At 37.9% G+C, this 10,558-nt stretch overlaps 2 protein-coding genes across 5 annotated transcripts; both read left to right on the plus strand.

Annotated features, from left to right (window-relative positions):
- The first annotated feature begins 667 nt into the window (after positions 1–667).
- On the plus strand, positions 668–6,246 carry LOC129573970 (inner nuclear membrane protein Man1). Of its 3 annotated transcripts, none has more exons than XM_055455208.1 (5): positions 668–786; positions 2,370–2,835; positions 2,900–3,036; positions 3,112–3,374; positions 3,460–6,246. In XM_055455208.1, the coding sequence occupies exons 2-5, from the start codon at positions 2,479–2,481 to the stop codon at positions 5,289–5,291; spliced, it is 2,589 nt and encodes an 862-aa protein (XP_055311183.1). In that variant the 5' UTR covers positions 668–786; positions 2,370–2,478; the 3' UTR covers positions 5,292–6,246. The 3 variants fall into 3 exon arrangements, with proteins under 3 accessions (XP_055311183.1, XP_055311182.1, XP_055311181.1); XM_055455207.1 differs by lacking the exon at positions 668–786 and adding an exon at positions 1,277–1,435; XM_055455206.1 differs by lacking the exon at positions 668–786 and adding an exon at positions 2,181–2,283.
- A 649-nt stretch (positions 6,247–6,895) lies between these two features.
- Positions 6,896–10,406, plus strand: LOC129574017 (B9 domain-containing protein 2-like). Of its 2 annotated transcripts, XM_055455292.1 has the most exons (5): positions 7,489–7,626; positions 7,697–8,285; positions 8,395–8,607; positions 8,670–8,823; positions 8,896–10,406. In XM_055455292.1, exons 2-5 carry the CDS (start codon positions 7,800–7,802, stop codon positions 10,233–10,235), a joined length of 2,193 nt encoding a protein of 730 aa, XP_055311267.1. In that variant the 5' UTR covers positions 7,489–7,626; positions 7,697–7,799; the 3' UTR covers positions 10,236–10,406. The 2 variants fall into 2 exon arrangements, with proteins under 2 accessions (XP_055311268.1, XP_055311267.1); XM_055455293.1 differs by lacking the exons at positions 8,395–8,607; positions 8,670–8,823; positions 8,896–10,406 and adding exons at positions 6,896–7,103; positions 7,189–7,381 and having other exon boundaries at positions 7,465–7,626; positions 7,697–7,916.
- The last annotated feature ends 152 nt before the right edge of the window (positions 10,407–10,558 follow it).

Below are 10,558 nucleotides of genomic sequence, written 5' to 3' on the forward strand. Positions count from 1 at the left end.
TCATGGATTTGTTTTATCAATACGATGCTATTTGGGGGGAAATGAATTCAATTTGGAATTGTAACTGCACATACTCTACGTTCTTAGCTTTAAATACAAACATTTTCATTCATCGTTCAAACAATTTCAGAAGATTTACGAGTAGTATGTAGTATATGCTCGTAGTTTTTGAAATTTAGAAGCGAAAATACATTGAATCTCCGTATGCACAACTATCATATTCCATAACACATGCGCCTATTAGTGTTGTTGTTGTATTTTTGAATTGTGTTTAACATGAAAATATTTTCATTCACATCGTAAATGTCACATAAATCGTAAATGTCCCGGTGGCCAGTGAAAAATGAGCATATATTCACATTTATTCAACTAATGAAATGTTGAGCAACGTAAAAAAAGGCTTTTACCTTGGTTTGCTTACTTTGATGTACTTTAATTAGATACTTATACGAAAGGTAGTACGACAGGCGCCCTCTCGGGACATTTGACAAAGTTGAAGCGGCTGAAACGCGCCGCGTCAAAGAGCAGAGAGTTTTTTTTTGTATCGTGTTTTGTTGCTTGTTGTTTTGTTTGACAGTATTCTCTCGTTCGATCATTTTGTTTTTGCATCCGAATTAAATTTATCAAAGAGTTGAAACAAAATCAACAAAGTAAGTTTGATTCCGATTTTTGACAAACCAAGTTTCCGACAAAGTCAATGCGAAACATATAATTATCGTGTAATTTTCTACAATTTGATTGGCGACGTTTTTTTTCTCTCTAAATGTAAATGTGCACATTGTGCAAGTACGTATAGCAATTGCATCTCGTTGCGTACAATCATCGTCTGGTGTCAATTTTTAGTGTGAATAAATTGCACGATGCAGAGAATTTCGATGCAAGATTAACATTGACCGCAGATAAATATTAATTAGTTCCGAAACGGCGACGAAATTCAAGCTGATTTTAGATTTGTAGTAAAATAATGCGTTCTTAGGGGAAAAAAGTGTGTATGAATATGTTCAATTGAAAAAATTTGTACGGCGACTTTCGGCATTCGGCTGGCGTTCCATTGTATTGGTGTGCACTTCGGAATAACATTGGGCATAGATAGAGAGTGAGAGAGGCTGGAAGACAGGCATAGTCTGTGATTTCTCGTGTATATATACATGTGTGTGTGTGTGTGCGTAGCCGCCTAAGTGTTGATGTGTGTGTGCGTGCGTGCATATGTGTATGCAGATACGTAAATGACCGGAGAAAAATAATCTCCTTGGCGCTACAGCAAAAGCGGCAAAAATGTTTATATATGTGCAAAGCGGTTGTATTTACTGTACAGTGATTGTGCAAGTGACGCAGAACTAAAAATAGCGAAAAATACGAGAAAAAAACACACCTCTCATCATACATATTCAAATTGAAGAAAATTTTATGCCCGAATAACCGAATAGAAAAAATGGTAGAAAACAAGATTTAAATAGAAAATTCAATGCTCAATAACAACAGCAGCCGATATACAATTTTTCGCTTGGCCATTGGCTGTGCCTTTTCTCTCGCCGATTCGCTCTTTCTCTTGCTTCCTCGTTCACCTTCTCTCTGCCTCTCTCTCTCTCTCTCTCTCGCTCTCTCTCTCTCTCGCTCTCTCTATCTCTCTCTCTCTCTCCCTCTTGCGAACAAAACAGAATGATCGAAAACTCGGATCAGCGCAAAACTGTTTCAACAAACAGCACACGCGGCCTGTGTTAAGTCCGTTTTTGTTGACTTTTATTCAAATGTATGCCTTCGATTTTTCCTCCGTGTCGCTTGCTCTTGATTATTTGTTGTTGTTTTTTTTTCAATTTCAAATGCTCTATGGCATATAGAAAAGCGCCGACATTGACAGACAAAGTGAGGTTAGATTATTTACTTACATTTTTTGTTTGCCTTTTGTTGTACGCACACTGATATTTGGCCAAATCTCTTAATAGCACAATTGAAGCGGGTATTCAGTTCTGTTTACATCTCGTACTATTCTCTCGTCGAATGTGGATTTGGATCCGTACTCGTGACAATCAATCGCAAACAAGAACAACAACAACAACAATAATAACAGAACCGAAGAAAAATCGGGCCAAATTTTGTGCATCAAACCACAATTATATTGCGCAAGTCGTCTAATTTAAAGGTCATTCCAAAGTTTGTCTCGACACTAGTGCAACATTTTTCCACTTCTTCGTGTGCCACCACCGCACTCGGCTACTTTGTTTATGTTCGGTGTTAAGAGAAAATTGTTTGTACGTTTCGCCGTGATTTTTCGGGTGACTTTTGGTACAATCAAACAGTATACAATCGTAGTCATTTTGGATATCATAAACATTTACAAGATTCTTCGTTATTTTCTATTTAATTTGCAGGAAAAAAAACCAAATGTGAAAGAAGAAAACGATTACTCTTAAGTTAATACGTGGAAATTCAGTAAACAGATAAAGTTAAAACCGCAAGCAGCAACACAGCGATTCAGTCATGGAAGATTTGAATGAGCTGAGCAATGTGGAGCTTCAGTATCGCTTGGCACAATTTGGAGTGCCCAACATACCGGTCACAAGTACAACGCGCAAAATTCTAATCAAACGACTGCGAAATTTGATCGACAGCGAAAAGTCAAAGTTGAGACGCGATACAGAATATGCAACCAGATACTCATCGGATGAAGACATTTCGTCGAGAGCCAATGATACAAAGGCAAAGGTAGCAAAAGGTCGCAGTCGTTCAACCATTTCAACAAGCACCAGCCGGCTAGGGAATCGATCAAACTTGAGTATGCCGCCGCCACCGGCAATTCAAAAGCCATCAACAAGCTTGTGGAGTGACAAAAGTCAGGTAAAAATTTACAATTAGCTTTTTGCATGCCCAGCTGAAACTAACCCCTATCGTTTGTTTATAGAGTACGAAAAAATCGCCGACAAGCTCAATTTACATATCGCCGCTGATACAACACGATACAGACGAAGAATCAGACCAAAATGACGGATTGAACACATCATTTTCAAATCGATACAAAAACAATTCCTCCAGCATTCGGTTTGTACTCTTTTGCCGTGGTATTTATCATTTTCTTTCGAATGAAAACCTAATTGTACATTTTCTTTGCCGTAGAACAACGTCGACAATTTACAATGGCCATGACGCACACGAAAACTCGGCCATCGGCAAAAGTCGATACTCGACTGATGCGGCTGAGAGTAGTTCGCACAGCACCAATGCATTGAATGCATCCAGTGAATCCAGCACAAATGGTGAACATGATAACGATGACTTATCTTCGCCATACTCATCGACAAATTTCACAAAACGTTTGCTCAGCTTACGGAATCGAAGCTTGGGCTCAACTATAAATGCTCCATCGCTGTTAGATGCCAGTAAGTCATCCAGCTTGAACAATGAAGTGAATAAACATAGCTAATTGCTTTTCATTTTTTTTTTCATTTTCGTCATCTCCTTCAGGTAACCGTTTCGATGGATACACAAGACCGCCGCTGCTGAGCTATCCATCGGCAAGAGTATCGCGGTATTTGAATGAACCAGCATCGTCTCGGCTATCGATGTTGTCAAGAGATAATAGCATCATTTATCAGGCCAATATCGATAACAGCAATCGAAAGCCGTTTTCCATTCGGAATTTCTTTTCGGAATTTTTCAATCGACAGTATGAACGATACAGCGTCAAACAGTCATTTGTGCCATGCATCTTGTTATCAGCCCTGTTCGTTTTCTTCACCTCCGTTATCATTGCGTATTTGACGATGAATCCGGATTTATCATTGGCACTGGATGCAAAGGCGGCTACGTTCAAATTGTGCCCCGACACCGAAGTGACAATGGTGAATGGTGAGCCGCATTTTAAGCCAACTGTCAATTGCATTGAGAAAGATGAGCTTGAGCCCGCATTTGATCTACTCAAACTGCTGCTACCGCAGCTTCAGAAGCGAATCGAATTGAATCGATGCACCGATCCAACGGCCGCATTTGCGATGAGTGCAAAAGAGGTTGTAAAATTCCTATTCGAAACGCACGAACAAAGTGCGGCGATCGACATTATTCGAGCACTTCACAACGCCGAATACTTGATATCGGTGAATCCACAGTGGCGTGTCGGGCACTTCATCGATGGAAGTGGCCAACCATCGGCAAGCATATCAATGACAAATCTCGTTCGACTCCGGCCGTCCCAATCCAACTACTTTGCCATCGTTAAACCACGACTGCCCCTGTCATGTTTCCTCTACAACAAGCTGCAAGCGGTGTTCGCCATCATCGGATGGATTGTTGTCTTAGCTCTGTTCGTGTTTGCCGTTCTGTTTGTCATTCGATTTATCCGAGGGCATTTGCAAACGCGACGCGAGCGCGTCACAAATATGGTGGAAGAGATAAAAAATGTACTGATGGAAAAGGCGTACGATCCCGACACCGCATGCACCGATGCGGCATCCGTGGTGATCAACCATTTGCGTGACAAATTGATACCGCCCACCGAACGAAGCAAAATGGAATCGGTTTGGAATGCTGCAATCAAGGCGATCGAGAGCGACAGTCGCGTTCAGTTTAGTATTGCAACTCGAAATGGCGAAGATTATCGTGTGATGCGATGGATTGACACCGTGTCACCAATGAGCCAAAGTTCGCACGCTTTCACCTCCAACTCATTGTCCGCCAGTACGAGCAGCAATTCAAGTAATTTAAGCGTCACCACATCAAATAACATGCCTAGTGCGACGTATCCAAGTCTCCGGTCATGCAGCACCTTCAACTATGGCAATGTGAAGAAATGGCAGAGTCCAGCCTTCGACAAGAGCAACAAGATTAAAGATCCACCGACGGAATGTTTGAAGATTCGTCAAATGTTCGACAAACATGAATCGTCGAATCCAAATCTCAAGCAAGTCATACAAGATGCCATTTTGGAAAAGGTAGCACACACAACGTGCAAGATATACGATTTACAATTGGACAAACAAACCTGTTGTGTATACGTTCGATGCGCTTCGGCCAAGGATGCCGGCATCATTCACGACGAAGTGAACGGTTGGTGGTTTGACAGTCGTCTTGTGTCCATAAAATTCTTGCGTCTGGATCGTTACTTGAACCGATTCCCGAACGCCTCCTCCGGTCCCACCTGCTTAAAACCGTCAAACACAAAAAATCTCTCAATGACAAATGGCGATGGTGATGGGACGAATCATGCGAATGGCAAACGCGGTGCTGACAACCTAACCGACTACGAAGACGATGACGATGTGCCCATGGTCGATGGATATTTCATCGGGCAACAACGGTAGTTCCGACAATCCAGCTAATCTATTTTGCAAACTGCACAGACTTAGTTTAAGACTCCCAATTTTCGAGCAAATGAGCACACGAGTGCCACTGTGCGCCTGTGCACAGTCGTTGGCCACACACACATACAACTTTTTTTTTTTGGCCAAATAGAAGAAGAAAACAAAACAGAAGAAAACAAAACAGAAGAAAACAATTGTCGTCATTTCGGCCGACACAATGTCATATCGAATATTTTTACATGTAATCAACATATTTCACAATTTTAACAATGATTATCCGTGGGAAAATGCGTGTTCGTTTCAAATGTTGACTGATCTGAAACTAAAACATTCGATTTAAATAGAAAAAAAACAAACACATACACATACACATACATACTCAGAACGATAAAGAAAACATGCAGCAAAGAAAGAAAATCGATAAAATGTTTGCATTTGACAATAATCAAAAAGAGTAACACAAAAATGTCCACTAAATTGATTGACTAGCGAGTGTTCGATGAATTAACTCCCCTCACCCCCATACTGATATTCAACCATTTTACTCCCGAGATACATTTTAGATGGAAAAACGTGAAAATAACAGAAATTTGAAAAAAAAACAATATTTTAATGTGGTCAATGACCACTGGTCATTAATACGACGATCCAACATCGACCAATACCACAACAACAACAACAACAGACCATCAACTATGAATTAAGAAACAAATAACATATATGAATTCAAGCATAATCACAAACGTCTAGGCAAATTCTTATATATTTTTCCCCTTTTCTCATTCAGTTCAATTTGGCTCCGTATATTATTATTATTTTTTGAACATGTTTTGTTTCGTTTTCTTTTTCTTTCTCTCTCTCTCTGTTTTAGTTATAATGTATTTTTGTAATTTCGCTCAAAGTGCAAAAGAAATAAAAATTTGAAGAAAATAAAATGATAATAAAATGAAAGAAATTAATTTAGCGATGAATCGTGGTTGAAAATTTAATTTACATGAAAAGCATTTATAAAAAGTTATTATTACTGCAATTCAAGGCAATTGCACCAAAAATAGAGAAGAAAAAAAGAAAATAATCATAAAAAAGAGACAAAAACAAATGTTATAATCAGTAAATATCCATGCAATTTACATATATCTTTATTGTTTGTCCAATTGAAGTGTTTCCATTCAGTTGTTTTTGGTTGGCATGTTTTGGAAATATAAAATTTATCACACACACACACACAGACCAAAAAGGAAGAAAATGAAGTAAAATTGGAATAATAATAATAATAAGAAAAAAAAACAGAAAAAACATAGTACTATGAACAGTAAATTTAGTAGACAATAAACTACAAAAATACATTGCAAATTCAATTAATGTAAAATAAAAAAAAATCAAATGAAAATTGGATATGTGTTTAATTTATCTATGGATCATGCTTGGAATAAACACCAAATTGCCGTGAATGATCACCATGGCAACCAGTACACAATGCTTAATATACAAACAAATTTCCCAATTCATCGCTCACATTGTTTGTTTCAGTGTGTGACTAAGTGTTCGTAAATTTTCGGCGTACATTTTACAAATGGACAAAGATTCGATTGGGTTTTCTTTTATTTGATTTTATCTAAAAATAAGGAATCGGCATAGTGTCATACAGAACAACAACAAAAAATCTGGATCCGATCGGGTTTTTTTTATACTTAGAGTGAAGGAGCTACTGCCATATAATTCGCATGGCAGAGTTACATTTGATTGGGCAAATATTGAGTGCATGTGATTTTGAAGAACCGACACTTTTTTGCAAATGGAGCATCCAATTTGGTGAGGAAAAGCGCATCAAAGAGATTAATATTCGGCTTTTTGGTTTATGATTTTTGTTCGTTTATTCATTTATTTCGTGGTAAAGGTTCTAATTGGAAGCATGTAGAGGGATACACAGAAGGACAGACAGCTACTTGTTCAAATAAATTCGGAAATACGTATTGTGCATTTTCACATCCAATTGACGTTCATTTAGCTTGCCGAGGTGTTCAAGGCTGGCCTAAAATTCACATTGAAATTTATGCGGTCAACGCCCTGAATCAGTGCTGGCCAGTTGGGTACATAATTTCAATTTCAATTTACCTAAAACACACACGACACGCTGCATTTTCTAATTGTATCATTTACAACGTATATTCAGTTTTGGATTTGCTTATGTTCCATCCGCTCCGGGACTTCATACCATTGACATTTCAACGTGGAAAGTTGCGGCAAATAATTATTTTGACTCACTCAAAACACGATTCCATACCGGAGGTTTAACGGTCAGCAAAAGCGATTTAGTTTACAGTGGTGTCGAGAGGTTATCTATTACGAATTTCTTGTTTATTTATTTTCCGTTGACTATTATCAAATGTTCGTTTTTTAAACAGATATAAACTATCAACCATATCGGCTGGGAAGGTAATTGTCGAATTAATGATTATTGCGAAAAACTTTTCAACATTCGGCGTTGAATTGAAATAAATCTACAAAATGCATCAAATACTGTGGCAGTTGATAATTGTTTGTGGCATGGTTGGGGTGATAGAGGCAGGTGTAAAAATAGAAATATCACCTGTTAGAAATCCGGTCACCACATCAACACCATCTCCGAACATGCCAAACATGGAAGTCAATGAAATCGAAACAACTGAGGCCACAACAACTGTGCAGTCTACAGTGACAGAGACAACAATTAACCCCATAAATGAATCGAATATACAGAAATTAGCCAACTCGTCTTCAAATACAATAAATTCCACCGTTGAGGTAACAACTGCAGCTTCGCTGAATGTCACAGGAACATTGAGACCAGCTCAGGCCAATAACACCAATAATACAAATACATCGGCCGTATATAACAATAACGTAACCACAATTTCCGCCAAAGATTTGAATCCTTATTTATCTGAATTCACACGGCGACAAATGCGACGTCGACTCATTCCGGCCGACTATTACTGCCCATGCGATTTGAAAGTAATTACCCTCAATTTAGTAATATTCGATCACAAATCCATTATCTGTTCACATCAAATATACTAAAATGAAAAAAATATCTTCTTTTCTTCAATTTCGTTTCATAAAGATTAATTTTTGTGACATAAACTGCTGTTGCGATGTCGACTGTTTGTCTGGTGAAATAATACAAACATTGAAATGTAACGAACGCGACTGGTCTATTTACGATTATGAAGAATCGTCAGAACTGCAACTTTGCTCGCAAACCCGACAATTCTCATTATTTTGTATTGTTGACAATACAAGAAGGCGAAAGCAGACACGGAAGAGAGATTTTATGGTAGAATCTAAATGGAGAAAAGTGGAAAATGATTTATGTTATAACAAGTTATTTATTTGCAGGTGCATGATGTGAATATCTTGAGCGTTGTCCAGTACAAATGGCCGAATCAATACGATCACCAAGCGTTTGCTAAAAATGACTACCGTGAACATTATATTTATGGCGACCCATTACTTGTGTGGGATGAGTCTGCGGAGGAAATACAATTTTTAGGTTTTTTTTTTCATTCGAACTCAATTTACTTTGATCGAATTCAATTAATAAACATTTAATCAAATCACACAGATATTCCATGGTCATTCACCGCATCCAACTGTCGCATCAAAAATGCCGTTAAACACTTGCTCGACGACGAAACGAACTGTGTCCAAACCGTTGAAGAGCATGATCGATTCATCTCCGACATTCAGAACAAATTGAAAAGTGTGAAATTTTTAAAGTATCGTCGGCTACTTGACACACCAGCAATTATAATGAAGGACTTTTGTATGTCCGCTCAAACGGTAAATCAAACGGAAAATTGCACTGATGCACAAATTTACCACTGCGTTGACACAATATCCATGCGTACGTGTAAACAGGATACCAATTCAACGTCATCGATGCCTGAGTTTGATGAAAATTTCATATGTGATGAATTATCCATTCAAATTCATCATAATTTCACAAATATTCTAAATGTGACGGTATTCTTTGTGTATCATGAGTTCAATGTCGACAACCCGACAGCGCATGTAGTTCAAAAAATTAGCTTGGAGTATTTGGAATTGAATGAAACGTTTGCAACACGGGATGTGCATCAAGTCAGCGGAAACATTGGATACTTACCACATAAGCCGATAATTGTTAGTAAACTTATTCGGCTAAATGAAAGCGTTGATGTTAATACGAAGCGAGTCGGCCGATTGTTAGCCTATTTTCACAACGAAACGAATTGCACCAATGATGATCATTACCTAAAAGTGCCGGTAATCGAATCGAATGGCGATTGTGTGATTAACAATGTTACATTTCAGTCGATTAATTTTGGTGAAAATTCACGGATCAAATGCAATGTTATACTGACGCTGACCGAATTCAATGAAACCGACAGCAGCGAACAGCCATTGAGCCTCGAACAAAATAATACGCACATCTGTCGGGCTTTTCAACGAAAGATTTTCAATCATTTTTTGCACCGCTTTGAATTGGAAGATGTCAATTCGACGATATACAATCGCTTTACTAACCGTGTATCAGAGATGGGTAATCCTCGGAATAATACGCAGTATTGGTTTGAATTCAGAACAATACGGCCACCTAGTTTTGATGACATTGTGGCGGCCAGTGTTGCAAACGGTGCAATGGAGTTTACCTGTACAAATATGATACTTGGTGTACGTTATGAATTTTTCTACGGATCAATGATGGTTGGCAAAGTGTCCAATCAAGCGCTAATCAAAGCGGGACAAATTCAATTCGGCAATCGAGTCAATTTGAAATTTAAACTAGATGAAGACGTGCTAAAGGCCCCTATTTATATTGATGTAATGTTCTATGACTTTAGTCGCAGCCGAGCACCAGCACACACTCAATCACTTCTTGCGCTTTTAATCATGCTGAAAATGTGCACATTTTTAATCTAATTTCATTCTGTTTTTTTCTCTCCAAAAAGACAGCGTTTCATTTCATATTCATTTTATTGCATTTATTGATTTTCTTGATTTAATCTAATTTTAGAATAATATTAAAAATTGTGTATGTATTTTAATACGTGTTATAAATAAATATGCTAGATTGTAGAGTGTGGGATTGGTTACTGTTTCAATGTTTCTTTTCTGTTTGTTTTTCTCTCTGAATTCATTCGATAAAAACTGATACTGAAAATGAAAATATTGCGATAGGAAATAGAATACGCTTCTATTATAGATAGTCATGAAATTCGATCTAATGATTATAATAGAAAATT

The sequence above is a fragment of the Sitodiplosis mosellana genome, unplaced genomic scaffold (genome assembly GCF_009176505.1).
Source record: "Sitodiplosis mosellana isolate CC-2019 unplaced genomic scaffold, AAFC_SMos_1.0 Smas_scaffold_6150, whole genome shotgun sequence".
Classification (NCBI taxonomy): domain Eukaryota; kingdom Metazoa; phylum Arthropoda; class Insecta; order Diptera; family Cecidomyiidae; genus Sitodiplosis; species Sitodiplosis mosellana.

Coding starts and splice junctions, on each gene's coding strand:
- LOC129573970 (XM_055455208.1), top strand. CDS start 2,479: ATGGAAGATTTGAATGAGCTGAGCAATGTGGAGCTTCAGTATCGCTTG. Junction 2,836..2,899: donor TGTGGAGTGACAAAAGTCAG/GTAAAAATTTAC, acceptor GTTTGTTTATAG/AGTACGAAAAAATCGCCGAC. Junction 3,375..3,459: donor TCCATCGCTGTTAGATGCCA/GTAAGTCATCCA, acceptor CATCTCCTTCAG/GTAACCGTTTCGATGGATAC.
- LOC129574017 (XM_055455292.1), top strand. CDS start 7,800: ATGCATCAAATACTGTGGCAGTTGATAATTGTTTGTGGCATGGTTGGG. Junction 8,608..8,669: donor CACGGAAGAGAGATTTTATG/GTAGAATCTAAA, acceptor ATTTATTTGCAG/GTGCATGATGTGAATATCTT. Junction 8,824..8,895: donor GGAGGAAATACAATTTTTAG/GTTTTTTTTTTC, acceptor CAAATCACACAG/ATATTCCATGGTCATTCACC.